The sequence below is a fragment of the Barbus barbus genome (assembly GCF_936440315.1).
Source record: "Barbus barbus genome assembly, chromosome: 25".
NCBI classification, from domain to species: domain Eukaryota; kingdom Metazoa; phylum Chordata; class Actinopteri; order Cypriniformes; family Cyprinidae; genus Barbus; species Barbus barbus.
In genome coordinates this window covers 12,219,650-12,247,609 of record NC_136753.1, presented here as the reverse complement: position 1 = coordinate 12,247,609, position 27,960 = coordinate 12,219,650, and the positions used below count along the sequence as shown (strand labels likewise).

At 36.4% G+C, this 27,960-nt stretch overlaps 1 protein-coding gene and 1 long non-coding RNA gene across 3 annotated transcripts; both read right to left on the bottom strand.

The window, feature by feature from the left end:
- Positions 1 to 429: 429 nt before the first annotated feature.
- LOC306844984 lies at positions 430 to 2,360 on the bottom strand. 2 transcript variants are annotated; one of them, XR_013781952.1, is made up of 3 exons: positions 1,994 to 2,360; positions 1,316 to 1,544; positions 430 to 1,208 (listed from the first exon to the last, which is right to left on the bottom strand). It is a non-coding gene; the product is annotated as an uncharacterized lncRNA (long non-coding RNA). The 2 variants fall into 2 exon arrangements; XR_013781953.1 differs by having other exon boundaries at positions 664 to 1,208; positions 1,802 to 2,360.
- A 1,600-nt stretch (positions 2,361 to 3,960) lies between these two features.
- Positions 3,961 to 27,564, bottom strand: LOC306845424 (rab11 family-interacting protein 4B). The gene is made up of 13 exons (XM_079378208.1): positions 27,271 to 27,564; positions 20,792 to 21,008; positions 20,448 to 20,636; positions 19,101 to 19,229; positions 16,839 to 16,874; positions 11,506 to 11,605; positions 10,485 to 10,588; positions 10,103 to 10,243; positions 9,461 to 9,542; positions 8,280 to 8,417; positions 7,668 to 7,826; positions 6,438 to 6,581; positions 3,961 to 5,909 (listed from the first exon to the last, which is right to left on the bottom strand). The coding sequence occupies exons 2-13, from the start codon at positions 20,974 to 20,976 to the stop codon at positions 5,793 to 5,795; spliced, it is 1,524 nt and encodes a 507-aa protein (XP_079234334.1). The 5' UTR covers positions 20,977 to 21,008; positions 27,271 to 27,564; the 3' UTR covers positions 3,961 to 5,792.
- Positions 27,565 to 27,960: the final 396 nt, after the last annotated feature.

The window sequence follows — 27,960 nt, the reverse complement described above, 5'->3', positions numbered from 1 at the left end:
AAAATCTAAATATTGAGAAAATCGCCTTTAACGTTGTCCAAATTATGTTCTTAGCAATGCATATTACTGATCAAAAATTAAGTTTTAATATATTTACGGTAGGAAATGTATAAAATATCTTCATGGAGCATGAGCTTTACTTAATATCCTAATGACTTTTGGCATGAAAGAAAAATCTGTAATTTTGACCCATACAATGCATTGTTGGCTATTTTTATGCTTACTTACTGTATGACTGGTTTTTTGGTCCAGGGTCACATATCTGAATTTGAAGCAATTTGTAACAAAATGTTGTTACTGTGACTTTTGATCAAAAAAGTTTTTTTCTTTCTAAAAAAATCTTACTGAACTCAAATTTTACTGACCTCAAATTTCTGAACAGAATTGCAGTAATAATAATTTAAGATTTTCTTCTTCCTTTTATTTTTTGGACAGCAGCACTGGAAATATTAAAGCTGATGATTCGTATTATCCCAGATTGATTTTTAGATACAGACATTGAAGTTCTGTATGTAAAAGCTGAACAGAGCTGTGCGAGTCTATCAAGAGATCAGTACCAATGCTCAATTCAAAGACAAAGCTTTCCTGAAGACTAAGCCTATACTGCCCCCTAGTGGAAACACTTGTGTAATGACACACGTTGCACAAACGAATGCTCATTTTCAGTTCAATTCCAATCATTTTTTAATGTGCCTTAAGTCTACAAAAGAACACAATTCCTTCCTGTCACTTCGTTTTAATTCAGATTAACATTGTAATGCAGCATTTAATAGATAAACAGTAATCAAATTCAAAATTGTGCTTAGAGATTAAAACAAATTGGCTTCAACTGGCAAAAATGAATGAATGATATAAACTTGCAAATACAAATGCTCAGCAATGATTTGTTCAACATAACTATAAATTAATATCAAATACTGAGAGGTCACTAAAAACAACGAAAGTACTTAAAACAGTAGCCTGAGCTCAGTAGATTATAAACTTTTTTTTTTTTTCCCTGAAAGGAAGCACATATACAAGGAACTAACAGCCTTATTCTTCAGCATCAGCAAACTGGTCATCCACTACAGCATAAATATAGCGGACCCATTTCACAGGGTTAATGTGGTGAATTGCTGGGCTGTAGTGTTCCTGGCTTGAGCTTGGGCCATTCTGGACGTTACAACGAAACCCCTCCCTTACTTCAGTACTCAAATCATCTCCAGGATCTGTGGTAAAAATACAGCGATTAATGTCAAGCCACATAAACTGATGATTACAAAGTTATTTTTATGGAATAGAGATTCAATAAAACTTTATTTAGAAGTTAAATTACCATAAGGAGGCTGTTTCTGCTTCTCAATGCGTTGTGAAATCTCCTCTAACTCCTTTTCCCAGTCCTCTTCCTGACTAGGCAGCTGTGGCTTGATGTTGTCTTTACCCATTTTAGGGAATCTTCTATATACTTTTTTTGGTCTCCACTTGTATGGGCGCATTTCTTCTTTTTGACCCCTGTTAAGGTCTTCAAAGGAAACTGAGATATGTTCTTCTTCCAGATGCTAGGCCTATGTTAAATATGGTGAAATGTTAAAAACGTGTAAGCAACACATGAGCAACACTATTCTGGTAGCGTTGGATACATTACTGGGCTTTTTCACAAAAGTAACCCTTTTTTGGTTACAACATTAAATTCAAATTTCATTGACTATTATCCCAAATGTATTTGAGTTAGGCCTAATTCGTTTTGATTTTTTGTACAGGGGTTTTGTTGACGTTTTCTGTATCAATTAATTCATTAGTTAGTTAGTTGTCATCCACTTACCGGGTTTAGATCGTTTAACATCTTGTTAAAATCACGAATGTGGATGAAAAGGTAAATATTTCCGTTACATTTTTGTGACCCAAAACAAAAATGAGTGCCAAACCACCCGGTCTCCCTTGTACTGACAGTGTATCAGACTCTGTCATTGTCATCATTAACAAACTTATGAAGTGCACGGTTTGTTGAACTCACGGCGGCGCGCTCGCTCCCGTCAGAACTATTGCTCGTAATAATCAGTGATATGATGACGAATGAGGATGCTTTTCACTCTGGTCCAGTTTTCTCTGTAGTAAACTTCCGCGAGCAAGTACCGAGTGAAACAATTAAGCTAACCACGAGTTGAAACTGCCAAAACAAGCAGCGCCCTCGAATGGCCAAAGCAAACACCACGCCATAAATTGGTATAGTAGGTTTTAAACGCTCTTCTTGCCATTATTTTACTCATTGAGAACAGGGACGCCTTGGGTACCTCTGAACGCAGACATTTTTAATAATCTGTGGTGACAAGCATGAAGTGGAGCATTATAACATTTAACCAGAGTCATAAAGATTGAGAGACGCCACCGGAAGTAACGTGACTTGCGTTGTTTAACATATATAAATATATTTATATATGTTTAACATATATAAATCCAATTTTAATTTGAATATATTACTCTGGGTTATGTCAGCTGTTAAACTACGAGGGTAAACGTTTAATCAGCATCGTCTTGGTGTTAAATAAATACAATGTCAAAATAGCCTAAATTGCAACCCAATAGAAAAATGAACGGAAGTTAGGCCTACCTCAGAAATATCAGCTCAAGAGTGTTTTACCGTTGCATTTAATCTTCTATGCTATGATGAAACAAGGAACAGTAAAAATATAAATTATTAAGAGTGTTATTGTTCCCTTGTTGGGCAGTCCTCAGCACGCCTCTCTCAAATATCATCTCAATTACCTTTACCTGCCAATTTTAGTTCACATTTAGTAGTATCCCACTCAGTTAAGATATAGACTCAATTTAGGAAGCACACTGGTTTGCTTAGGTCTTCTATCCTTTCTCCAATTTTTAATTATGGATTATTATGGATGAGGCATCCCGAATATGGTTCAATAAAGGCGTAAAGACCATTGATGATTTCTATGAGAGTGGTATTTTCTCATCCTTTAATAATCTTTCTAAGAGATTTGATTTACCTAATTCACACTTATTTTGTTTCTTTTAAGTCAGGCACTTTGTGCAAAAACTATTCCCTCATTTTCCAAATCGTCCCCCTGAATCTCCATTGGATGACTTCTTAAAGCTTGAACCACACTCAAAACATTGTATTTCTGTCATTTATAATCTGATTCACAATATTAATTCAGGCTCTGCAAATCCGGCCAGAGGTGCTTGGGAAGAGAGTTTGGGATTTGAGTTATCTGATGAACACTGGGAGCGTATTCTTGAGCTCACACACACCTCATCTATATGCGCAAGACACGTGCTTCAATGTAAGATGCTACATAGGGTTTACTATAGCCTACTAATACTAGACTTGCTAAAATATGCCCCTCTGTCAGCTAACCAATCACAACGTACTGGGACAGCTAACCAATCACAACACATTTCGTTTTTCGGGAGGCGGGCCTTCATCAAACCCGGTACTAATCGAGCCGTTTGTGTCAGGCTGGGGAGAAAGGTATTGTAATAATGTAAATTATGTGAAAAATAATGCGATTTTCGAACCACCAAGCATGGGAGCATGTTCTAGTACAACCCCAAAAACAAAATCAAGACTTTGTAAAAGAGCATAATAGGACCCCTTTAAGTATTTCTGTATAATTGATTTTGAAAGATAAAAAAAACAGTTCCAACTATTGTGAACGCAACTTGACCATGTATCTTTCCACCTTTCTAAAAAAGAAAAGCTTATGTAAATTGTTGTAGGCTATAGCATGACATGACAATAGAAGGTGTTCATTGCTCCTATGTTGTTTGTGATATCCTTTGCTTTGCTTTTCCATTGGAATACTATATCCATTGTATCATGACCTATATGACTATTGCTCTGCTTGACACGTCACGAGATTCATAAAAGTTGCATATTACATAAACCTATCTGCTGATTCTCTTTGCATCAGTCTTGAATACAGGGTCGTGTACTGTATATACCAAACCCTTTAAGCCACATATGGAATTTTGTATTGTTTTATTTTAAAAGATCAATTTGTTAATTTCTCATGTTCAAGTTCAGTAAATTCAGTAACACATGACTTGCAAAAGTAAATGCCTATATGCGCATATTGATCTAATTTCGATCTGAAACAAAAATAAGCTCAAGTCATAAGTATTGCTATGGCATTTCACGTTAACCTTATGCAGAAAATGAAATGCATTTGCTATACATTTTGCACAAGTCTACAGATACCCTTTTTTGGATTAAAGTGTGTCACCATTCAGCATTGTGCCATTATGAGCCACTGAGTTATTTTGCTCTCTCTTAAACAAGCAAAACTAATACTGCCGCTTTCTCCAGCACCTCTTTCATAAATAAAAAGAGAATAAGAAATAATCAGTATTATAATCAGATAAAAATATTCACAAAGTAAACTGAGAAACCATGAAAAAGCAATGAGTGGCGCAAGTAAAAAGGTAATTTACATAATTTACATGTTTTAAAAAAATCCCACACACGTATAAAGTGTAATATAGCTCAGCAATTATTTAATTTGTGACTGAAAAAAGGGTTTACTTGAGGTTTTAACTAATGAGCGAAAAGCACAAATACTGCAAGGAAATAGGAGGCATTTATGTGAGAAAATATTAAATTTACAGAATCACATATACTGAATGTAGGCCTATATCAGCACAGAATAAATCAAATGCGTTATATTGTCATCACATACAATCTATTGACTGATTAAGAGAAATGTGTAAGTGTGGGGGACACTTTTAGGATACTCATATATATATATATAAAAAAAATACCATTTTAAAAATGTCTGGCATTCAAAATATGAAACCTTCCTGCAATAGGAACACAAATGTCATCGTTTTTGTGTGTTTAAGACCTGCATTATCTGATGTACATGTTTATTTGTATTTAAATCACATTATAGAAAATTGTGAGAATCGTGCATTTGAAATTAATAGTATTATTTTAGTTTGGAAGGACAAGTGCAAGTCCCTTTAAGGCTATTAAGAACATAATTCAGCTAATGAACAGACAGGTCTTAAACTATTATGCTAAAGCCCATAAATAACCTGAAATACTACTTGTTTGGTACATTCACAATGACATTTTACATTCAGCCTCTTGAATTTTCACTTCCTTTTGAAGCACACATACTACATGTAATGTCAGAATAAACATCTCACTGTTATATTGCAAACACAGACTAGAGCATTGCCCTGCTCTAAAATTGATTTTTTTTTACAACAGGCAGTGTTATCAAGTTCCAGTTCGAGTTTCAGTTACCTCTCCCCTATTCTTCTAATTTGTCTCTCCTTGCATTGTTCCCTCACTTGCCATTTATAATAGGAAGACAGTCAAAAACTCGCTATACCCACACAAGTCTCTTTCCTCTGATCATACTCCGCAACTTTGAATGGGACAGGCTTTGATGGCCATCAAATAGGTAAATATTCCTCTTTTTGTATCATTCAGCCTCTCATCACATCCCCAGTGCAAACTCAGCAAACATACACCATCCATTTAATGCAAAATACACTCTGTGAACATCCAGTGTCATATATTCACATATTAGTGGGTGCAATTCAGTAACCATAATGACAATCCAGTGAACAAATCCCTTGTGTTGTACAGAGCAGCAAAAATGCCCTGTGAAAGTGCATGAAAAATTTCACCAGTATATTTTAGATTTTTGTAGCATGAGAAAGGTGCACAAAACACCAGCACATTGTAGTTATTGTGCAATCAGAGGCACAAGTCAGTTGAGATTCAGTGCTACCTCAGGGGAGCTCTAGATCCACTGTTAAGATTCTAAACAGCTTATGACAGGCTTTTAGTTTTTGATTTCCAGAATAGACGGGTTGTGGTCCAGAATAGATAAAATGATCTTGTCCATGTATTGCCTGAGTCGGAAGTTTATCTCCTCTTGTTCCTTGAGGGCTTCCATCAACTGTGGGAATTAAAACAAGTTTAGAATGGTATAGGACTGGTTAATTAGACAGGCCTCCAAAATCTGTCAGTGCACTGTAAGCTTTTACAAAGTTTGCCAAAAATGTTAAATTTCAGAACTACTGAGGAGGTCAGGATTAACACACACATACAACTTTCATTTTGGCCTGTTCCTCACACTCCTTTTGTGTTTCTCAGAACGTTAGTAGGGTTTGGTTTTTGTTTGCTTTTTTCTCCTCCACTGGAATGGTATGAAGGTGAGTAAATCAAAATGAACTATTCCTTTAAGTTCCTTGAAGTACCTCACAAAATTAATTTATTTTGTTTATATTGTATATGGCACTAGAGGCCCTTTTCAGAGAACATTCCAGAAAAAAACATGCTTCATACTGTCCTATTGCTTACTAGTACACATTAAAAGGTGTTTTTATTTATAGACTTCCACTAGTATTATCCAGTTTTATCAGTACATAATAGTCATGTACTCTTTGTTTAAAATATTCAGAACAAAGTCCTCTACTTCTCTTACCTGATCACGGGAGGCATGATCAATCTCCATGGCCAGAGACTGCGCTTTTGTCTGTGTGGCAAACAGGTTTTTGGCCTCATGGAGGCTCAGACTGAGAAGCTGACCATTTAGATCTTCATTCTGTTCCCTCAGTTTCTGGTTCTCCTGTGATAGGAAAGAGGGAGGAGTTACAATTTACCCCCAAAAGATGATCCAGAAGTTATCCTGCTTTTCCTTTTCCTTATTGTGGCCTTGTTAACTGAAACAAGAGAGTTGGTTTGATCTGGTTTGAGATGATTATGCAATGACTCTAAAACGCTATATTACTTTATACCACAATTAGTTAATTTGATTGTTCAAGTGCGCTGATATTTAGTATAATAGCACGAGGTGATTTCACTATTTGTATGACTCCAAAGTATGTGAATGGAGTTTTGCATGGGTGAGTGTGTTTTTTTTTTTTAAGGCTGAAGCATCAGTGGAGTGGAGGAAATGGAAAATTAGCGTAGTATGAAAACAGAAAGCTTTGAGAAACATGGGTCTAACTGCGCAGTGGGCAAGAGGTGATATTGATGATATTTAGTGTAATAGCACTTCTATGGTATTTTGTAGTTATCCCCTTCTCTTGACAGGAACACAGAACTACAATATCTACAATCTACAAAAAAGTGTGGCTAGATTAGATGTTAAGTGAGAAGGCATGTCAGCCTGGCAGATAATCAGAAAATAGACGCCCTTGTGAAGGCACACATTAGGGGTTAATTAAATGATATTAAGTCTACACAGGAATTACAGTTTACCATCAGACTCGGACAGAGTCGTGCCCGAGCAGACACAAGCTGCTGGAGGTCAAAGGACATGTCCTTGGAAATGCTCCTCTGTATGTACACAGAGTAAACAAGATTAAATAAGAGACAGGTGATTTAAAAAAACGTTTATTTTGGTATTATTTATGGGGCTTTCTTTGCCTTTTAAAACAAAAAGTGGAGACTGTGATACGTTTACAGCCTTTCCTGGAGGAACCACTGTATCACATCCAATTCCAAGAGGTTGAAAAGTAACATTTATAAAGAAAGAAAGACATTTTTATTTATTTATTTTTTTTAAATATACGCGTAGTTTTGTGTAAAAATTGAAAATAATTAGCACTCATTCTGTTTCTCAAAGATCTGACTACACAGAACTACTGTAGCCTACCCTATAGGAAATACACCTGCTAAAAGATCAAGTTACCAGCTTTCCATCTCTCACCTGTTTTAGTCTCTTGACCTCCTGTTCCAACTCACTCTCACGTGTTCGAGTGCTGTATTCTGATAGGCTAATGGAAGATCTGCGGCCACGCCCCATTCTTTCTTCCTCCAGCTTGTAAATTTGGAGGTGCTCCAGTTCTCGCCGAAGGTCCTCAATTAGCTGAACATAAACGAAACAAAAAAATCAATAAGCTACTGAACTGATAACATTACTATTTTATATTTGACAGTCAAGTACATGAGTGCTGTATAGCCTTTAGGCAGAATAAAACAATGGTAGCTCTGGACTAAATTAATAAATTAATTTCAACATACTAGTGAATAGAACATGCTTCTTAGTCTTCTCTATGCTTAACTTCCTCTCAGTGTTTGACTTGTATGTGGTTTTTAAGTGCGCAATCCATTTAAGCCTGAGGTCAACTAAACCTGCCCAAGACACTGCCACTCTTTTCTATCTCTAAATATTTTTGGGTGACTACATCTTAAAACAATTGACACAGAAGTAGACAACCTTAGCTTTTGACAGTTTGCTGAATAATTTTACTGTTTCGCTGCCCTTTCTGAAATTTACTGTACATTTTTGCCCACTGGAAACTTTAGCACACGGCCTTACCTCCTGCATGGTATCTCTTTCCCTCTGAAACTCATTTCTGTTCTGTCGTAGCTTGTCCATCATCTTCTTGTACAGATCCATCTCATCCTTCAACCGCAAGCTTGTATCCTCCAGCTTATCTGTCATCCGTTGTCTCTCCTTTACATACACAAACAAAAAATGTATGCATACAGTCAATTAGGTCATTTATTTATCTGTACAATCACTATTGGGTCATTTTTTGTGACCCAATATTTAAAAACAAGTTTGATGTAACAATATTTTATTAAAACAGCTACCATCAAAGCTTTGATTTGTTTCTTTGTTTTGTTCATTTATTTATTTAATAATTACCTATGAGCACTTTTGGTTCTGTGGACATTTAGAAAACAATTTTTACATACTATACTACTTTCAGATACCATCAAAGCCTTGGTTTGTTTGCCTGTTTATTTATTTATTACCTATGAGCACTTATGCTAGACTAGGGACATTTAGAAAACACTTTTCAAAAACGTTACTACTTTCATAATCATCTGTTCTTTTTTCAGTTTCAAACCCTTTCTACAAATCTCAGACTAGTCAAACTCATACCAACATGCATTTTTTTTTAGTATAATAAAAAATGTGTTTTATAGAATTGTACAGAATAGGGAAGTAGTGGCCTAATGGTTAGAGAGTTGGACTCGTAACCCAAAGGTTGCGGGTTCGAGTCTAGGGCCGGCAGGGATTGTAGGTGGGGGGAGTGAATGTCACCGAACCCCCAACTGCTCCCCGGGTGCCGCAGCATAAATGGCTGCCCACTGCTCCGGGTGTGTGTTCACGGTGTGTGTGTGTGTTCACTGCTGTGTGTGTGCTTTGGATGGGTTAATTGCAGAGCACAAATTCCGAGTATGGGTCACCATACTTGGCCGTATGTCATGTCACTTTCACAATATTTTTTTTAATTTTTAATATTCCTCCTCTGAAAATAAGATGCATGTAGCTTTCATAATTTTGAAAGAGTAAGAGAGATAGCTTTGCAATACTAACAGGCGTGAGGAATTCATTTTGTTCTAAACATTTAAACAAACAGTGCCATTACAAGCATTCACACATCTCCTGGTGTGAATCTCCTTCACCTTAAATCACAATGGTCAGTTTCCTCCATTTTCTCCTTAAAAAGAAAAAATGTCAGTTACTGTATAATAAAAATATCTTACCTCATCCAGTTTCTCTGTCTGAGATTTCAGTCTGTTCATGCTTATTGCCATCTCTCCATTTTCCTCCTCTAGCTGGTGTACTCTGCCAGTGGGAAAAAATTAAATAAAAACAAGCCATCCATCATACTCTTGCAATAAGCCTCCACTGCTCTATCTCCCTGAAAATCAAAAATTCTAGATGAAGATTTCTGGATGAAATATCAGGGTCGCTTCAGTTGCTCAACTGTCACTTCTCTGTCTAACACTCTGAGACTGCTTTATAAATAAAGTGCATTAATACAGGAAGAGGAGGGGGAAAAAACTGTGGGACAATGGACAGTGTAAAACCTCAAAATAAAATTAAAAAGCATTATATACTGTATGACAAAAATAATAGTATTATTAATATTTTTGCCCTGTTTTCAAATTAAAAAAAATATCTAAACATTGAAAATATACCAAGATAAACAAATTTAATTCCGAAACAAATTTGTTTTCAAAACAGAATTAAATTTATTTTTCTTAACCCACAGGCAAATAATTGTTCTTGTTTTAACCGCGTTTAGTTAGATTTATGAAAAATTATCTTGTTTTAAAAATGTATCATTTTACTGGAAAACAAGAGAAAAAAAAATTGCAGTTCTGGTCTTGAGATGAGCCAACCTATTTGTGAGCAGCTCTATCTGTGTGCTTTTGTCTTTCTCCAGTCGGCTGTAGGCCTCTCTGTGTCTCCTGAGCTCCTCTTCCATCATGTTCTCCGCTCTGGTCTCCTGGTCTTTTAGCTGCTCCTCCAACTCGTGAATCCTGTTGAAGCACAGTCCTCATCATCATCATGAATATTTTGTTAGTCCTGCTGAGGCCCACTTTAACATTTTAGCATTTAGCAAATGCAAAACTTTTGTTAGGACTATTTTCATGGAAGGTTTTGCTAGTGGAAAGAATCTGCTGTTTAAAGAGACAAGTATGCAAATACATATGCATATAACATAGTTCCAATGAAATGAATTTTGTCTGAAGAGTGGGTGGACTTTGAGTAGCGATTTACCTGTGAACCAAATGTATGTTTTCCTGTTTCAGTTTAGACTTCACATCCCCGCTCATCAGAATCTCATTTTCCAGCTCTGTCACTTTCTTGTCCAAGTAACTCACCTGTAACAAAGTTAGAATATGCAAATCTTACTATCACTTGCAGAACAGCTCTGACGTAGTAGTTGTTTCTGAACCAGTTTAGTCTGAATGGCTGTCAGCAATGATACATAAACCCTGATCTGCACATTCAAAAGAAAAAAAAGAAAAAGAAAAGTTTTGCAACAACAGTGCAGGTTAAGAGTTTGAAAAACATTTCTGTGTACAAACCTATAGTGATCCTGTTTCAAATAAAATAAAACAGATTGTTGTTGTTTTTTTAACTATAAGCACTTTTGGCCTTGTGGACATTTAGACACTAACTAGTTTACTTATTAATGTGTATGCTAACAAGGTCCAACAGTGGACATGTATCGCAGCTGAATTCTGTAATTTTTATGAAACATCATAATCCATGATTTCCACCACTCAAGTAGCTTGAATTATGTACTTATGTTTGTGTTCTGTGGTGAAAATTACATTTTAATGTAATATTTGTGGTGTTAGTTGACTCCTTTTTTTTAAGGCAAAATTATATATATATTGTGTGTGTGTGTGTATCATATTTTAAGATTGAAAGTCTGTCTGGAAAACACTAAAATCTATACATAAAGGCAATGAAAAGGTAGAAAAGTTTCCAAGACAGTTTTGATAAAAAATTCTGAAATGTGTTAGTTTAATTAAAACCAACACTTGGGACATAACAGTGCACACACAGACAAAAGCCAATTTAAGTCAGCAGCATCATCTGGACTCATTTCACCCCCTTAAGAAGCTTACATCTACAGATGTGATTTCCTGAGCGCAGGTCAGGACTAAGCGTGTGTTTAACAAGACACTCCAAAGATAGACATTGGTGGTTGTGATACATTGCATTGGTGATGCAGTCTTCACAGTGCTGTGCTCAGGAAGGAAGTGAGTGTACTGTGAGGGGATTTTACCTTCTCAGTAATGTCTATTTCACTGGAGTCAATGCTGTCATGGAACAAATCCTCTGTGCTGCCGTTACTACTGCTGAGGTTACTGGTGTGGAGCAGCTGCCTGTTGGACCCAAAATACACACATAAACAAGATAAGTTCATCATAAAACACTTTAATGCATCACAATTACATTATATTTTGTTTCATCCCACGCCACACCAGTTCATTTTGTGCATTCAGATCCCATGCTGACAGCTATATTTTGCAAGAGTAACGTTCCACTTACCTCTTTGCTCAGACATATGGATGGATTGGACTACACTGCAGCATCAATACTTGCAAACTACATTACCCATGCTGCATCACTGCAGCAGACCATTCTATGAATTTATATCCCATGCCCGAGCATCTTTAGGAGCACTGCAGTGATGAGGGAGAGAAGGGACTGACCAGTACAGGGATTCTGAGAGCTGGTGCAGTGTCCGATCCAGTCGGCACACCCACACAGAACCAAACAGCACTCGTCTAAAAGACACAAGCGCATGCGCAGGCACGCACACTATTCTCTTGTCCCACTTGCATTAGCCTCTGAGAGCTGTAATCTTGCGTGTACACAAATACACATTCACATAACTCTTCTGCAGAGTCAGGTCTTAGTTGTCGCTTTGTTTTATTGCTGTGTCATTCTCAATAAAGCAATGACTTTGCACATGAGAATCCATTATATAAATTACACACGTCGGTCTCTCTCTGTGGTTCTGCTTTCTCCCTCTCTCTTACACTCAGGTCAGCTGTGGCAGGCCACTTTCATCTTGTCACTGTGATTTAGAGTAGGAGACTGGTTGCCAAAGGGACAAGAAAAACTGCCATTCACCCACACAATTTTTGCCACCCAGCGTTTACACTCCCACGCAACATTTGATCAGATTATTGCAATTAAACACAAAGGGAACTGTCTAGAGCAGTGATTCCCAACCAGGGGTATCCATACCCAAAAGGTTTCTTGAAAAGGAAGTGTGTAAGTTTTGTATTTGCATGCGGATGATACTTGCAGCACAGTGTATATAATATATATATACATTGCCCTCCATAAGTATTGGAACAGTAAAGACAAAATTGCTCTGTTGGCTGTGGAGTTAAGACATTGGCAAATATGATTAAAAGATGAATATGAGACAAAACTACAGAATGTCACATTTTATTATTAGCTGTTTCAACACATACATGTTTTACCAAATAAAAAGAACAGCGCTTTTAGAGTTCATCCCACTCATTGATGTGAGCATAAGTATTGTGACAGTTGAACATAAGGCAGATATAAAAGAATAAAGCTATTATTTAGTTGCAGATTCCTTGCACACAATCACAGCAGTGAGTCTGTGACCCATATACATCACCAGACTCTTGGTCTCATCCTTTGAAATACTTTCCCCAGCTTAGTTTAGTCTTTAGTCTCCTCGTCAGCTGGTGAAATTCATGTTTAATGGGATTTAAATCTGGAGATTGACTTGGGCAATCGAAGACTTTCCATTTCTTTGCCCTTATAAATTCCTTGACAGAACTGGCAGGGTGTTTTGGGTCATTGTCCTGATGCAATATGAAGCACTTCCCAATGAATCTGGTGGAATTTTCTTGAATACTGGCAGGCAAGATGGTTTTGTATCCTTCCAAATTCATTTTGCTACTGTCATCATACATCAAGTCATCAGTATTTTTGAGAGAGCCTGTTCCAGAGACAGCCATGCATGCCCATGCCATGACACCACCTCCACCATTCTTTTGCAGCTGCCTTTTTTTCTTCCACATTTTTGCTTTCCCATCACTTAGATAAAGGTTCATCTTTGTCTCATCGGCCCATAAACACAGTTCCAAAACTCTTCTGGCTCACCTTTGTTCTTTTTTTAGCAAACTCTAATCTTGCCTTTCTATTTTTGGTACTGGTCAGAGGTTTGCATCTTGCTCTGTAGCATCTGTAATTCTGTGTCAAAGTCTCCTGAGGACAGTAGATTGTCAGAGCATCAACCCAGCTTTCTGGAAGTTGTTGGTGATTTTACAGACATGTCTTTTAGGGTTCATTTTCACAGCTTTTATGATTTGTCTGTCATCAACTACTGTTGTTTTCTCAGCTGATCAGGTCGTTGTTGGTTGCTGGTGGTTTCCAAACTCTTGATTTCTCCATGCCCTTTATTTTAGCTATAGCTCGAATTGACTTCCTCTTTTCTTTTAGCATCCAAATTGCTTGCTTTTCTCTCAAAGTCAGCTCCCTCATCTTCATCCTGGTTTGTGTCATCATTAAATGCAAGATTCAGAATACAGAAGTAATGGATATAACTGATACGACACATTCCCTACTTTTAATATCTGAAGAATTAATGCAACAGGACACAGCTTATCACTTAGAAAGACCTGTGAGGCAACTGTTCCAATACTTAAGCTCACATCAGATAGGGGGATGAAACTCAAAAAGTGCTTCTTAGCTAGTAAAACATCCATGTGTTGAATCACCTAATAATAAAATGTGACATTCTGTAGTTTTGTCTCGTATTTATCTTTTATTCATATATATATATATATATATATATATATATATATATATATATATATATATATATATATATATATATATATATATATATATATATATATATATCTTGACTCCACAGCCAACAGAGCAATTTTGTCTTTACTGTTCCAATACTTTGAGGGCACTGTGTGTGTGTGTGTGTGTGTGTGTGTGTGTGAGATATATATATATATATATATATATACACATATACACACACTCACACATACATACAGTGGTGTGAAAAAGTGTTGGCTCCCTTCCTGATTTTTTTTTTTTTTTCTTATTGCATGTTTGTCACACTTTAATGTTTCAGATCATCAAACTAATTTAAATATTAAATCAAAGATAACACAAGTAAACACAACATGCAGTTTTTGAATGAAGTTTTTTATTATGAAGGGAAAACAAAATCCAAACCCACATGGCCCTGTGTGAAAAAGTGCTTGCCCCCTAAAGCTAAAAACTGGTTGGGCCACCCTTAGCAGCAACAACTGCAATCAAGCGTTTGCAATAACTTGCAATGAGTCTGTTACAGCACTGTGGAGGAATTCTGGCCCACTCATCTTGGAAGATTTGTTGTAATTCAGCCACATTGGAGGGTTTGAGCATAAACCGCCTTTTTAAGGTCATGCCACAGCATCTCAATAGGATTCAGGTCAGGACTTTGACTAGGCCACTCCAAAGTCTTCATTTTGTTTTTCTTCAGCCATTCAGAGGTGGATTTGCTGGTGTGTTTTGGATCATTGTCCTGCTGCAGAACCCAAGTTCGCTTCAGCTTGAGGTCACGAACAGATGGCCGGACATTGTCCTTCAGGATTTTTTGGTAGACAGCTGAATTCATGGTTCCATTTATCACAGCAAGTCTTCCAGGTCCTGAAGCATCAAAACAGCCCCAGACCATCACACTACCACCACCATATTTTACTGTTGGTATGATGTTCTTTTTCTGAAATGCTGTTACTTTTACGCCAGATGTAATGGGACACACACCATCCAAAAAGTTCAACTTTTGTCTCGTCAGTCCACAGAGTATTTTCCCAAAAGTCTTGGGGATCATCAAGATGTTTTCTGGCAAAACTGAGACGAGCCTTTGTTCTTTTTGCTCAGCAGCGGTTTTCGTCTTGGAACTCTGCCATGCAGGTCATTTTTGCCCAGTCTCTTTCTTATGGTGGAGTCATGAACGCTGACCTTAACTGAGGCAAGTGAGGCCTGCAGTTCTTTAGATGTTGTTGCGGGGTCTTTTGTGACCTCTTGGAGGAGTTGTCGCTGCGCTCTTGGGGTAATTTTGGTCGGCCGGCCACTCCTGGGAAGGTTCACCACTGTTCCATGTTTTCGCCATTTGTGGATAATGGCTCTCACTGTGGTTCGCTGGAGCCCCAAAGCTTTAGAAATGGCTTTATAACCTTTTCCAGACTGATAGATCTCTTTTAGATCTCTGATAGAATTACTTTCTCATTTGTTCCTGAATTTCTTTGGATCTCAACATGATGTGTAGCTTTTGAGGATCTTTTGGTCTACTTCACTTTGTCAGGCAGGTCCTATTTAAGTGATTTCTTGATTGTGAACAGGTGTGGCAGTAATCAGGCCTGGGTGTGGCTAGAGAAACTGAACTCAGGTGTGATAAACCACAGTTATGTTTTAACTGGGGGGGGGGCACTTTTTCACACAGGGCCATGTGGGTTTGGATTTTGTTTTCCCTTCATAAAAAAACCCTTCATTTAAAAACTGCATGTTGTGTTTACTTGTGTTATCTTTGATTAATATTTAAATTGGTTTGATGATCTGAAACATTAGTGAGACAAACATGCAAAAAAATAAAAAAATAAAAATCAGGAAGGGGGCCAACACTTTTTCACACCACTGTGTGTGTGTGTGTGCGTATATATATATATATATATATATATATATATATATATATATATATATATATATAATGCTAAGCTCTCTCTGTCGAAAATCAGCATGGGTTGCAATCACTTAAGTCAACACAAATCTTCAATAATAACATTTAACATAACCCCAACTATGCCACAAACCATAATATTCTAAGTCTGGAACCTAAATGAAAATCTAAATTTTAAATCTATAATATTAATAATTAATCATATTCAAGCAGATTTAGACTCATGAGAGACATATGTATGGTTACATATTTCATTTTACAAAAATGGAAAAAAAGGAAATGAAAAGGAAATGGTGCTCTCATTATCGCAACCGACAGATTTCACACCATATTTAAATGTATGCTGATATGAAGAACGCATTTCTGATTTGATGTGACCTTATGAGGGGCTATTGGGGTACATAAGCAAATACTGGTCTAGAGCACATATTTAGTGTGCGCTTCTATTCCATTATAAACCTTCAGATGACTTATCACTGGAGTATAACCTTTCACTAAACCATCTCAATTAGAAGAGAGCTGACATTCCTTTCCCAAGCTGTCTTCACAGTGTGTTTAATATTGCTGGCTTAATATTACATTTACATTTATGCATTTAGTAGACGCTTTTATCCAAAGCGACTTACATTGCATTCAAGTTACAGTTTTTACACTTTATCAGCTCTTGCTTTCCCTGGGAATCGAACCCATGACCTTGGCGTTGCTAGCGCCATGCTCTACTATTTGAACTACAGGAAATTGATATCACAACTTCATAAAACATTTATAGCCACAGGAGGAGCTCACAGTCAAAGAAGTGAGGGAGTTGGAAACAAACACAGTAATGATTAACAGCAGCATAGACCACAAACAAACACAGAGCATAGCAATATTGAGTGACCTACCTTCCAAATGCAGTGCTGGAGATCTTTCTGTTTGGGCTGGAAAACAAACAAAGGAGTGCTAATTAGAACTTCAAAATATTAGCAGGTGTGAATAAAGTTCAAGTTGCTTTATTGGCATGACATTTGTGTTACAGTATTTCCAAAGCATTTGAATACAGAATAAAATACAGAATATGATTACACCATCAAAGTTAAGGAGACAATCAATGAGTAATAAATTGTGTAAATCCCTCAGTTCGATATTTGTGAAAATGTTTTTCTTTTTCAACAATTGTTCAGTAAAACATATACTGTACATTTACTGTATATATGAGGGTCGGTTTGCATGGTTTGTAGTTATTGTTGAACTTACTTTTTTAAAGTTCAACAAGTTTTTATAATAACTTGTATAACAGAGCTTAATGGTTGACTTTGATAAATGCATCAGATGCTACACTTGTATAAAAATGAAGAAAATTGGGTTACACTTTATTTTAAGGTGTCCTTGTTACAGTGTAATTATACATTTAAGTACTGAGTAATATTACGTAACTGCATGTACTTACAATATGGTTAGGATTAGGGTTTGTCTTATGGTTGTTTGCATGTAATTATGGATAATTAAGTGTTATTATAACAGTAAGTACATGTAACATGAGTAACAAGGACATCTTAAAATAAAGTGTTACCAAAAACTGTTATTGATTGTTAAACATTACATTCTTGCTGAATGTTTTTTAACAAAAAAAAACAAACAAAAAAAAAACCAATAGATTTGTACAAAAATTAATTGAATAGCAGTTCAAAATATTATATGATTTTAGTCAAGATGTTCAAGTGCTCTGATGTGGAGCAGATCAAAATCACCTAATCATAGGGGTGATATAGACATGCTAGTTAATTATATGTTAGTAGATAATAATTCTCTAAACAAAAGCATGAGATTTTTGTGTCTAATGCTTTAAAAAAAAAAAAAAAAAAAAACACGGGACACCAAATTGTACCTATTTTAGTGGAAAGTTCCAGAGGCATCATTCTATTTTGGGGCATTTCATTATTTGCTCTTAAACCTTAACAAAGCTCACAAAAGGTCTTTGAATAGAATTTGTTACATAGCTCAAATATACAACTGCTACTTGAGTAAAGGTTGCAGTGGAGAAGAGATCAACACAAGAGCAGAAAGCATGTGAATGTTAATGGTTTCCTTTCTATAAGACCATTAAAGTCTTCACTATCCACTCAGAATTCAAATATTAATAATATCTATGGGAAAGTACATTCTAAAGTTTCATACACTGTCTCAGTCTTCTCTCTCTCTCTCTCTCACACACACACACACACAGAGTTATTGCCGACATAGCTTTTCTAGCAGTGACAGAATGAGGTGTGAACTACTGCATTTCTTGAAGCAGCCTGCTGACAGGGCATTTAGCTTTCATTCCTCCTCTCTATCCCATAGCCCATCCTGTCATTTTTACTTTCTTTCCCTTCTATAGTATGACACTCTCTTCACCAAAATCCCTCGGCCTATCTGATCCAAATCCTATTTCATCCTCTGTTTTGAGAGGCTAAGATATGGGAATCTTATTACAAGCCCTCTCGAAAAAAAAAAAAAAAAGTTACTGCAAACTCACTGGAAATCTTGGAAATGGTCAAGGGTGAAGAAAAGACAAGAAAAGTATCCAAAGTATCCAAAGCCTCAGAAGGGTTTGCCTGTTGTTCATGTGTTGTTTCATGTGGATGTGAATGACAAAAATACAGAGACAAAGAGAGATGCCAAAATACAGAATGCGCAGAGTCAGATAAATGTGTGGATGTGTGGCTCACTTCCTGATGCCTAAAAAAGCTCTAATGGGCTCTAAAGTGGTGGGATGAATGATGTATGGAAAAGGAAGGGAATCATTTGTGGTGCAGAGAGACTGCAGCAAGATATCAAAGCTCCTCCACCTCAGCTGTTCTCTCATGTCCTCACATTAACTCCTTGAGGAACACTCTGCCTCTATTACATTATTGCTTTAATTTTGTCTATTGTAGCCCACAGGAAGACAATGTAGAACTGATAAACACTAATCCTCTCAAAGTGCCTCTAACGTGGTTTCCGAGCCACAAAAAGTTTATTTCCCAGATGTGAGGGGTCACTCCTTAACTCTTATTTCAAAGGTTTAACAACAAGTCTTCCTAAGATGAGCTTACACCCAGTGTATGACAAACCCATCTGGGTGAAAAAGTATTTTATAACTTTACCGTTTGAATCTGTTATCTGAAAGATAGTTTATGCAGTACCTGTTGGTTTTGAGGTTTTTCAGCCTGTTCTCCAGGTCACTGAGCAGACTGACCCTCTTACAACACTGAGAGCAAAACATATCCATCTGGTCACCAGCATGGCGCATCTTCCGAGGAGTCTGACCAGCACTGGAGGAAACAGGGAGAGGGAGAGAGAGAGAGAGAGAGAGAGAGACAAGGTTAAACACATTTATGGCACATCAAATGTGCTGTGCATTCTGAAAACATTCATTAAACAATATAAGCAGAATGTAGAAAAAAATACTATACAATAATGAAAACTAAGGAAGCCAAAAACAAAAAGAGAACAGAACCGAAGTGTCTTACCTATTCAAACATGTCTCAACAGTTATTTGAGCCAAGTAGATTTTATATGCAACTTCCAAAAAAAAAGAAGATTGGGGGATAGTGGTAACACTGAGTTGTAAAACCATCAGTTTGAGCACTTAGAAATTAGGTACAAGGTACAATCATTATGATACATGACCACCATCCTAATATTATATGACTAAAAAAGCTTTTGGGCTACAAAAAAAAACAAAAAAACTTTTTACTTCTGGAATATAGTATGATTTGCAATCAGATATGCATATTAGATGACAGAACATGTAACATATGAAGCAGATGACCTTCATATTTAATATATACTACAAATCAATATCTACCTGACATATAATGGCTAAGCAGACAGTAGGGATACATTATTTTTTTTATTTTATTTTTTTATTTACTATATGTGACCCTGGAGTCTGGACCACAAAACCAGTCATAAGTATAAATTTTTCGAAACTGAGATCATACACAGAACAGATAATCTGAAAGCTGATTGCAATTAATGTATGGTTTGTTAGGGTGACAATATTTGGCAGAGATACAACTATTTGAAAATCTGGAATCTGAGGGTGCAAAAAAATCTAAATATTGAGAAAATTGCCTTTAAAGTTGTTCAAATTAAGTTCTTAGCAATGCATATTTGCATATATATATAAATTGTTTTTATGACATTGCAGATCCAGCCATTTGGATAGTATTTAGTATGTCAGCACTAAAAAGAACCATAATGCTGTATCCCTTGTGAGTGAAAAAGTTTCCCACAGTCAGACAGTTCCATCCACTAATACAGTCACTAATATATACATGCTGAGAGAAATCTTGTGTAATAAAGGCAGATGTCTGGATTTCATAACTAATCATCCTTTCATTTTAAGGTAAATCTCTTTGAAAGCAGGCTTTGGGGCAGTCAGAGGGAAAGACAGTACTGTTGCGGTTGGACATAAAAAAAAAAAAATTAAATAATAATAATAATAAAAACCTTAGGAATACACACAGACACAGACAAACACACACCTGGAGGAAACAGAAGATCCCAGATCTGAACATCCATTAATGCGGATCTCATCATCTGGACCGGGGCTGCTAGGATTGTAGTCTCCGTCCTCTCCTTCTCCATAGTCCTCAAACTGCTCCTCATTTAATGAGGCAGATGAACGTGTAGAATGATCAGAAGTCTCAAAGCGATTATACATCTGACCACACCTTGAGGAATGAGAGAGGAAATGGAAATTAAAAAAATATTTATTTTGACTAAGTTTTTTCACTTAATATCAAATGAAAGCAATGATAATTCAATTAATTTGCAAATACATAAATTCAGACTTATGCGCACAAGAAAACATGATAAAAGCACTCACTTTTCTCCTGGGAGGCAAATACCAATCCCTTCCTCTTTTTCTCCAGTTCTCCCTCCATCCGATATCTCTGACGACAGAGCACTGTCTACTGCACTGTCTCTGTCCGACTCTCTCTCCACCCCTCTGCCTTCCTCACCCTCCTCATCCTCAAGCGTTGGACTCTCTGGGCACTCCTGGATGGACATGATAACTAGTAGCCCGACCTGTCCTCACTGTACTGTTAAAAGCAAAAGACATTAAACTTTTAGAACACAACACCCAATCTGTGTTACATAAGAATAGAAACAATTATGAAAATATGAATGCAGTCTGACACGGATAAAAAAATCTCTGGGAGTGACAACTGCATTTATCTATGATAATCACAGCCATATTTTGGTGCCTCACAAGCTGTGAATATGAATATCAACAGTTCACCCATGTTAGTAATATTAGTGACTGAACACAATTTAGAAACACAAAGAAAAATTAAATATGTAAACATTCTTTGTATTCATATTGGTTTTTAATACTCTTGAAAAACAATTACACTGTTTATACTATATAAATGTAATGAAAACTGCATGAGGTATAACCATCAAGTAAAAATCATAATCATTATATTCCAAAAAGTTTTATTATTCAAGGTTATCACAAATGATGTATTTACAAATATTGAGTTTCAGAAACATATTGACCTTGATACAGTCATGTGGTTAATGAGTCAGGGGTCTCATCTAAATCAAAATTTTGTTGTTACATTTTTGCAGCATTTTTATAAAAAATAAAAGAATATACCATACTTTGTTTTTTTTCTACAATGACATTCTTTTAATGAGGCTCTTTTATTCATTGTGTTATCAGGAAAGTTGCACCCTGAAACTGAATAACCAATAAAGAAAATAGAAGAAAGAAACAGAAGGAAGTAAACTGCTTGAAATATGACTTGGCATGAAAAACACAGAAGGAAATGAAGAAGGAATCTTTAACATGACCGACCTACAACAAAAACAAAAGCTACATGGCTAAAGTAGGGCAGGCACCAATGTTCCTCCTTTGCAGAAGAATGGACAGAACTGCAAAATTTCAATCTCTTCCCAATTTTAATCAATAACGCACTGCTTCTGTGGTTTACTAAACTGGCTCTACAACTAACAGTCGCTTTTGTAAGTTGAGCACACAGCAGGTGGGTGTGCGTGTGAGAAAGAAAAAAGAGCTCTTTAGTATTCTGTTGTGCTGAACATGAGGGGGCAGGGATACAAAATGCCAGTGTGTGGTCAGGCTGCTTGAACAGTGAGTGGTCATACACAGAAGCAGTGAGCATGCACACACACACACAAACACAAAAAGCCTTTTGAAAAAGTTTTTCTTCCACATTATTTCCTCACACACAAAACAAACACACACTATTCTCAAATTTTGTGTCATAGGACAAAATCAAAACAGGTCAGAAAATGTAGGTAATTATGTGCCCTTGTATTTGTGAATAGATCTCCTCCTCCACAATACGATCCTTGACTGTCTCATAATAGCAGGGTATGAGTATTTGTACCTACTGTGTGTTTGAGTACCCGATTATAAATGCACTCAACTCGCCGCAACTTGAAACATGACATTCAAACCCCTGCAGGAAGCTCTTACATAAACGATGGCAACTTCCATTGTAAATGCTAGAAAGTGATCTGTACATGCACACAATGAATGCTTTATTATGCATGTGTGAAACACATAATAAAGCATAAAACAATTTTAACATTCAGAAAAAAACACTTGTCAGTTGCAGGCATTATGTAATATGCAATACATGAAACTGAAAAGGCATGCAATCTGAAAACATGTTCTTTGTGAACCTCAGAGACCTGACATGACTGTGCACAAAAACAATTGTGTTTGTTATGACATAGATTTACAATGTGTACTCTAACATGAGGAAAATATACTTTTTATGGTTAGACATCTTTTATGTTCTCATCTCATGATTTTCCCAGCTGTCATTGAGAACAATATCTAAAACTATTTTCAGCACAAACACAATGTTATGTATTGAGAAACTGTGAAGTAGCAATGACTTATTGTCTAGTCAAAGACGTGTGAGTCTTCCACCAGTCCACTTAGACAGATGCATTAAGAAGTCACAAACATACCACCCACCAGCCACTATATAATACTTTAATGAGTTTCAGCAAACAGCTTCAAGGCCACTGTGGGCAGCTGTTTCATGAATAGAGTAAGCTAAACTAAAAGGGGCATGTACAGTTAGCAAGCATGATCTAATTTAGACAGAAAGCAAGAGGTGCACCAATTATTAAATGACTTGAAACCAGCTGAAGTGAAAAAAAAAAAACTTGCCACTGGATTCAAACAGAATACTAAGATTATGTAAGACAAGGAAGAGTAAGCTTAGCAATGACAAACCTCTCCACCTCTTACATCATTCTTAGAGAAGTCTCTGTTTCATGCAGGGTGAAACACTGCTCCCAAAACAACAAACTGGTTTAGTCAGGTAATTACATGAACTGCAACAACAGAAGCTAGAAAGGTAAACTCATGCAATATCACCAAGGAGAAATTATAAAAGCACGATCCTTCCCCAGGGCAGAATGGGTGCAGCTAAAGACAACTACAGATTCAATAGTGTACATTAGACCCTTACTAGATACATAGACCCTTTTTGGAATGTGACGTCTCATGTCCGCCCTTGAACCAAAGAGCCCACGGGCCCTGTTCTCATTTCCATCTTATTAACGGCTTATCAGCATAAGCTCCATTTAACTGCTAACTACCTAGAGAATTCATAGCAAACCTCATCAGGCCTCTTTACTAACTTGAATCAAAAGCAAGTTAAATGTGCAACAGCTCTACCCATATAGTCCATAAACTCTTCAGACTCTTGGTTACGTTCATTAGTTTACACAGTCAATGGATGATTTTACCTTGGATTTCACTTTTCTTAATCTTTTAGTTTGTAAAGATACACACGCAAAAGTGTGTATAGGAGACTGGGTCTACTTGGAGATGTTGTCACAGATTAACCACCAGACTATATCAGCACGTTACTATATCTCAAGAACTATGAGGTTTTCAAATAAGAGTTAAATAACACAAATCATTGTTAAAAAATGCTCTTAAAATGTACCATTATAAGAACTTCCCTGGATTGATTGGACATGAGATAACTCAATTATCCAAGGTGTTAGTTAATACACCTGTACATTTCAAGTTGACTAAACTTTTTTTGTGAATTGTATGCTTCAAGGTAAAATTCTAATATGACAATTTGTTTGCATTACTGTATCTGGAAGTAAAATTTAAGTTAACTCGATAAAACCACACTAGCTTTTATTTAAGCAAGGATCTACTACATAATGAAGTTTTATATGAAGATTTTTACCTGATAGATAGAATGGTTCTCAATACAAGGCAATTTCTCATGAATGTCAGGTTGGGGGACAGGTTGTCACAAGCATTGTAAATGTTCCAATGGTTTGATTTTTTCATATATATTACATTTCTGCTGTTTCATGAATTGGTTTATAATTGCTTTAGTGCCATAAATTATAACATAAAATAAATAATAATACGCTTTATAATGGATTGTTTCATGGCAGGTTCCATTGTAACTTAATCCATGTCTTTTTCCTGAGCAGAAACAGTAAAAATATTCAATAGCTTTCTTGTATCCAAAGAATTAAGGTATGTCCCAATACAGAAATTCTGAATTTCAAAATTCACCTACAAATATTCACTGGAGTAAAATGTAATCCTTGCAGCAAAAACTGAAAGTATTACTTTTTGATCCTGCCAAACCAAACTGACAATAACCATACTTTATAAGTAAATTTTTGTTCTTTTTAAAATAAATAAAGGGATAAAAGAAGCCTTTTTCATAATCACAACAGAATCCGCACTCTGTACAAAACCTGGCTGTTCTATTAGGCCAAAAGCAGGCTCAGGTGTTTTTGTTACATGAGGAGAGGTTACTATGCTGAGGTATATCTATGGAATGCTCTTATTTGTCAGCTGTAAGCCCAGAAACTCTTTGGACTATACTAATCGACCTATGAGAGGTAGCATGATGTCACAGCTAAACTATCTGCACTACATCTTAAAGATAATTCTTATACAAGTCATTTCTTATCTATGATTAAAATATATATTACATTGGGGAAAGTCAAAGTCTTTTTTTTATAAACAGTTATTATATTTTTTTAAAGGTTAAGTGAAACTGATCAGAGTTTGTGATTAGAAAAAGGGGAAAATATATATATAAAATGTATTTTCTAATGAGAATATTCAGACCACTGATTCAGGGCCTGTTCAGCTAAATATGAAATCATTTTAGGAGACAGGGAGAGGATTCCCAAGAGGCATTTGCACATTGGCACTACTGGGTGTGTTAACAGGCAAGCTGAGATCATGTGTTAGAAATTACTGCCACCATCCAAAATCTAGTGTCTATTGCCGCATATACATCTTGATCCATCTCATGGTATTTTCTTATAAACTCAAAATTTGGAATCAGCACAGATTTAGAACAGAAGTGACAAGTGTATTTTCCATTTTCATAATGATTACAGTATAATGTACCATACTGATTCATATTTCTCACTCAGCCGAGGAGACGGTTTCACTCCCACACACACCCAGGAAAAAACAAACCCAGGGCAGAGCTGATGCACAGGAACCAATGAGTCACCATCCTGAGATGCACTGCAATTTTTGCAATCCAAAAAATACACAACGTGCCCAAACTATGGTTTTGTCAATAGCAAAAACTCCCTGCCAAGACCAGGTTTACTTCCCAAATGCATAATTCTCAGATTTAAAAAAAATATATACATTTATAAACATACTATTTCTGTATACTGCTATATGTATCTGTATTTGTACAGTGTAGATTGTGCCTGGTTGCTATGCCGATTATTTATTTATTATTTTCAAACATACAGCTGGTCTTTGTTTAGACTCTACTGTGCAGCTTGTAAAGTGCATCGAAACCTGGACTGTGCTAAAGTGGTAACTCAAGCCGAGGGGTTTTGTGTGAGAGATATCTTGACACAGAGATACAGAAAACACTTAAGGATTTCAAGAGTACTTTTAACAACAGTTGTCAAAGCCAAAAAAAGCTACAATTTATCGAAGCACGTCTGATGCTGAATGTCATACACATTGAATAAATGTTGTAGCAGTTCTAAATATCAAATTCCAATTTTTTCTAATAAAATTTTTTTCAAAATTGATTAGTGGTTAAAATATCAATTCTGACAGATTTTCAGAGATTTTTATGAAGGTTGGTGTTTGAATATTTTACGCAATACATTAAGTGTGTCGAAAGTCAAGTGGCCAATTAAATTCAAGTATGCCCTGGTAATGTTGTGTCTATATTTAGCAGACTCAAACTAACTGAGACAGCAGAGAGAAAGGAAAGGAAAGACTGTTTGCAAGGGTGAGGGACAGGTGATATAACAAATGTCAGCAAAATGATAGATAGGAACAGCAGGGCTGCCACACTGTCTCAGACACATTTACATACTTCCATTAACAATTTAACTTTAAAATATGAAGTTACATATTTAAAAAATCCTATATTAAAAGTTAACCGAAATCTGTGTAATGGTGATCTCTCTCCAAAGTCTACTATCAGCAGCTTTAACAGTGTATTTAATTTGTGACAAACTATACAATTAAAATTCTAAGGAAATTCTGTGTTTAAGGTTTCAGTTACGGACCAGATATTTAAGCAACTGGCATCCATATTCAGTGACACTCAAATCATATCTAAAATACTCACCTAGAATACATTTTAAATGACCTATCATGGCTCAAGCTGGCCTAGTTACCTGAAGAGGTGCGTTCTACGTGTTATTGCTGAACACGATTATTGTCTATTATATCACGAAGACCTACATTTGTTAGACCAGATTGTGAGATTACGGTCAGTATATATTCTAACAAAACTTCATAACAGTCTAGCTTCTAACAGGTTTTAATGGCATTCTAATGTCAATCACTCTCATGAGACCTTCCACATACATCAAGTATATGCAATAATTCCTTTTTAAAGGAAATTTTTGTTTTGCAAAAAAGATAAAGTGTCAAGGTCAGAAACAACTGCGATACATACTTTGACCTACATATTGATCATGTCTGCTGCTACTATAAATTACTTTTAGGTTTATGCACACAAGTTGCCAGCTGCCCTCAATTAACAATTGATCTCATTATCAACTGACTGCAGGGCAATCAGACAGTTTAACAGTGAGACTGGTACGACAGAGAACAACAACAACAAAAAGACAGTCTAGGCATATTAGTGGTAGTAAAGAATGTCAGACTTGGGGGGGAAATAAATGAAACAGTGTTAGAAGTAACAAAAATGAGAAGGGAACAAGTAAAGGTGATCCACGAGCGAGCAACACAAACATGAAACCCTTGACATCAATTCCTTATATTCCTTAAGTCCTTTTTCTGTCAAACACAATACAAAGAGCTCCTCTTACCCTGTCTCTCACAGCCGGGTGACCATGATCTCTTCCACTCCTCACAGTCCACTTCTACTATCATCCAACTCAAATCCAAACAGGTGAGGCCTCATTCACTGGTAAGCTTCTGTTCAAAAGTCCTTAACTACTGTAAACCACAGCCAAGGAAAAGAGAAAGAATCCTTATGCTGACTATTTTCATATGCTTACTTCTTTTATGAATCTAACAGTTTCTGAAACTTGGGCAAACACACTGCATGATTCAGGCTTGCTTGACCACACACCCTCCCTCTTCACACTCACAGAAGCTCTGACAGCAGTTGCTGATTTCCAGCCACTCCTACTCTCCCCTTCTCAATCTCTATGGCTGTTGTCAGGCAACCGGCTTCAGGGGAGGTCCTGTGGGTGGAGCTGAGAAAGCTGTATGCTGGCTTCTGTCTAAAGTATTTGCATATGCAGGTACACCTAGTCGCTGTTGCTGTTGTTAAGTGTGTTAGTTTGAAAGCTGAGAGGCTTAGGGACTTGAAACATTGCAAAAATTCAACTCAACATTTCACTTCCAGGTGAAAAAAAGAAAAAGAAAAAATCTAAACATGAAAAGAAAACTTTCAAAGGATTTGTATCACCAGAAATGGCACAAAAGGGGAAGTTGGAGGAGATGATATTAATTGTAACACATCACACACAAAAGTACCAAACATCACAATC

Excerpts from the sequence above, each read along its gene's own strand:
- LOC306845424 (XM_079378208.1), bottom strand. The coding sequence starts at position 20,976 with ATGTCCATCCAGGAGTGCCCAGAGAGTCCAACGCTTGAGGATGAGGAG. Across the intron at positions 11,606-16,838 it reads TCCAGCACTGCATTTGGAAG|GCAGCTGCTCCACACCAGTA; the intron begins GTAGGTCACTCA and ends TGGGTCCAACAG. Across the intron at positions 10,244-10,484 it reads AACATACATTTGGTTCACAG|GATTCACGAGTTGGAGGAGC; the intron begins GTAAATCGCTAC and ends GTGCTTCAACAG.